We start from the raw sequence: 3,642 nt of genomic DNA, 5'->3' as shown, positions 1-3,642 counted from the left end.
ATGTGCGAGGGCCTGCCAAAATGTATATATATACATTCTCTCTCTCTCCCCCCCCCCAAGCCCCACCCCCTTCTCCACCGCAAATCACCCCCCCCCCCCGCGTGCATCGCCAATCGGCAATGTGGCTTCCCAAGCTCTGCAGATAGCAACAAAATGCTTAAAGTTACGGCTGTAATGTCACATGTGGCCCGCTTGATGTGATATGACCATCTCAGGGAAACAAAGCTAAGTGCAGTCAGGAGCCGTTAGCCCAGTGGCTTTGATGGAGCAGCTGAGGCCAACATCGCCCGTGGCAGCAACTGCGGGGCAAAACGCTCACGACCAAGACTTTTGCCCTTTTGAAATGAAAGAGGAAAGGGGGGAAAGGGCCGCGGAGGGAGAGAAAGAGAGAGGGAGAGAAGGGAGGAGGGGTCAGCTACAGTACAGGGTCCATCAGGAGGATGAACCTTAGCAAGGTGATCTGGGAAAAAGGCAAGCCAGGTCGCTCACATCTACACCTCCTGTGATGCAATTGAGAGGGGAAAAACATTTGCAGAGATGTAACTTCTTCTTCTTCTTCTTCTTCTTCTTCTTCTTCTTCTTCTTCTTCTTCTTCTTCTTCTTCTTCTTCAACAACAACAACATTTTATCCTAAGTACGGGTATAGGCATAGCCAGAATTTATGTTTGGGGGGGGGCAGGATCAATGGGCTATCTGCAACGCGGTTGGTCAGTTAGTCCCCCCCCCACTATTTTCAAGCAGCCACTCTGCTTTAATGTTAGGGTGTCGTTTTTCAAGAAAAGTCTCTGTCCAAGTAAGAAGAAGCTGTCACCCCCCACTCCCAAATAACAACCAGAACAACAACAACCAGAACAACCCACCCTACCAGCTCTGTTACCACCCGAGAGGACACAACTAAAGCAAAATGCAATAGGGAAGGCATTCTCAAACTCAGCTTGGCCTGACCAGAGGGTGTGCATGTGTGAGGAGGAGGCAGTATCCCAGAAGCGATCAAGCCATGCCCTGATCTGTGGCGGAGGCCCAGGGTGTCACAGCACGCTGCTTTCCTTGGCTGCAGGAGCAGGCAGGGCCAATCTAGCGGAAATGCTCCTTCCCCCTACTCTGCCACCCAAAGCTTGAAAGTCCTGTCATAAGAGCATGTGGCGATCAGCTGCCCGTCCAGGGAGATGTCCAAGCCCATGACTTTGCCCTCGTGTCCTGCCAAGGTTTTCAGCGGGGATGAGCCTGGGTGCGTCCAGACCTTGGCTGTGTGGTCGTAAGCTCCGGTAAGCAAGAAGTTGCCATGATTTGGTTCAAACTTCACTCCTGTCACCAGGTTCTGATGGGCAGGGATGGTGTAGATGCACTTTCTCTGGCGGAGATCCCACACTTTACAGGTGTTGTCGCCGCTGCCTGTGGCAATGTGGTACCCGTTAGGGGAAAAGTTGATTCCATAGATCTCCTTGAGATGACCCTCCAAAAACATGATACAATGCCCCGTGCGCAGATCCCACACGCGGCCAAATGCATCAAGGCCACCAGTGGCAGAAAGGGAGCCGTCAACATGGAAGGCGATGTCGTAGACTCCTTTGCTGTGCCCCTCCTGGTGCAAGATCTCCTCCTGAGCCTCCAGGTCCCACAGGCGCCAAGAGTGGTCATAGCAGGTGGTGCCCAGAAACCTGCCAGAGGGATGCCATGCCACCCGGGCTACTCTCACTGTGTGTCCCTCAATGTCAGCCACTGGTTCACTGGTTTCAAGACTCCAGAGTTTGACAGAGCCATCCGCTGCGCATGAAGCCAGGTTGATGTCCTTCTTGTCCAGGGAGATGGTTGCCTTGGGGTGAAAGGCAATGGCTCCAACGTTGGTGTTGTGCCCTCGCAAAGTGTGGATGAGATTACAATCCGGCACTGACCACATCTTACAGAGACCACTCCAGCAAGCTGTAGCCAGGAGCTTGGAGTTGGGGCTGAAGCTGCAATAGGAGATAGGGCGGTCGCCCCCAATTTGGCTGCAGAAATTATTCAAAGACCTTAGAGATTTGTGCAGCTCCTGTTTCTGGGATGTCCGTGTGGCCTCAGGGACCTCATTGAGCAGCCAGGCTTCCTCCAATCGCTTCATTGCCCGAGGGAGGGAGTAGTTGGCGATCCACAGTCTGGCCGTCTTCAAGGCATTTGGTCCTTCATGGTACCAGATTTGCTGATACTCCTCTTTTGATTTCTTGGACTTCTCATCATCTCATTTGGTCTTCTTCAATGCGTCTGTGCCAACCACAGACAGAATATTACGTAGCCTCTTCCTCCTTTCTGCAGGGCCCTCTCCAAAAAGTGTGATGGGCTCCCTGAGGGCTCGTACGCAGGCCTTGACCTCAGAGTCATCTGTGGAAACATTGATTTGCCTGGCACGCTTCCGGCGGTCAAACTCTGCCATTACCTCTGCCTGGCTCTCACTGATGTGCTCTTCCAAGTCAAAAACTTCACCACTGGTGATATTGATGTTGCCAGCCTCAATAGCTGCTTTGACCGCATCCTTGCCCATCATCCCAGACTCCCCTTTGAGGAGACGCTCTCGCTCTTTCTCCTCCAAGCTCCCATAGAAAATTGGGGCCTTCTTGGCAGGAGGAGCATCCCTTTCATCTGGGGCCTTTGTTTTTGAACCCTTATTCACCGGGGCGATCCGACGCAGCCATGGCGCTTTCCCTACCCCTCCTCTCAGACCGGGGCCCTGTAGTGGGGGACTCACACACAACAGGCTCCCCACAACACACTTCCGGCACAGTGACTCTCCTTCCGCCCTCGCGGAGCGCCACAGTCAATGGTGCTTTTCCATTCCATCCCGGAGAGCGGGCCGCTCTAGCCTCCCTGGAGCTCCATGGTGATGCGGGCTGAGACCTTCCGCGTTCCTGACTGGCGACCGGTTGGTCAGTTAGTTAAGTATTTTTATTTACTTGATTTAGGGGGAGCAGCTGCCCCCCCCCGGCTACGCTCATGAACACGAGATGAGCTGATAGATAAATAGATAGAAAGATTTGATTTATATATGCCACCCTTCATCATAGGATCTCACTCAGGGAGGTTCACAGAGTAAAATACAGGATAAAAAAACGTGTCCCATTTTTATTTTTTTAAAATCCCATTTATTTTTAATTCAGCTAATCATCAGCTATACATTTAGTGAACAGAATGAAGACTGTATATAACTCCTTCTCCGAGAAGAACCAGTTAATGGAACTCTTGTGGAAATACACATGTCAGGGTCAGATCGAAGTGGGAACATCATCCGTAATCCTTCTCTCCTTGCGAAGATCTCACGGTTGCTCTTCCCTTCTTGCTCATTGACAACACCCCTGGGAGGCAGGTTAGGCGTGACGACTTCAGGGCACACGGTAGAATTTCTAAGCTTTAATGGGGTGGTGGTGGGGGCTGATCTCCCGGATCTCAGCCCTGCAGCCGCCCTGACAGTGGCCGGCTCTTCATTCGCAGAGGTATCCATTCTGGGTGGCAACGACATAGCTGCCATGTCCGGATCGTAAAGATCCGGGATCGGCAGCGCGCGCACGACCGGAAGTTGCGTGACGCAACTTCCGGTGGTGCTTCGCCCTTCTATGGGCACCAGAAAATGGCGGTGCCAGCGCCGGAAGTCGCTTCCGCGCATGACCGGAAACA

At 52.6% G+C, this 3,642-nt stretch overlaps 1 protein-coding gene across 1 annotated transcript; it reads right to left on the bottom strand.

Annotated features, from left to right (window-relative positions):
• Window positions 1–1,094: 1,094 nt before the first annotated feature.
• On the bottom strand, window positions 1,095–2,153 carry LOC118089060 (U4/U6 small nuclear ribonucleoprotein Prp4-like). Its single transcript, XM_035123440.2, has one exon. The coding sequence runs from the start codon at window positions 2,096–2,098 to the stop codon at window positions 1,097–1,099; it is 1,002 nt and encodes a 333-aa protein (XP_034979331.2). The 5' UTR covers window positions 2,099–2,153; the 3' UTR covers window positions 1,095–1,096.
• Window positions 2,154–3,642: the final 1,489 nt, after the last annotated feature.

The sequence above is a fragment of the Zootoca vivipara genome, chromosome 7, assembly GCF_963506605.1.
Source record: "Zootoca vivipara chromosome 7, rZooViv1.1, whole genome shotgun sequence".
NCBI lineage: Eukaryota > Metazoa > Chordata > Lepidosauria > Squamata > Lacertidae > Zootoca > Zootoca vivipara.
This window is presented reverse-complemented; position numbering and strand designations above follow the sequence as displayed.

What these genes read in the sequence shown, in the direction of transcription:
- LOC118089060 (XM_035123440.2), bottom strand. Translation starts at nt 2,098, where the DNA reads ATGAAGCGATTGGAGGAAGCCTGGCTGCTCAATGAGGTCCCTGAGGCC.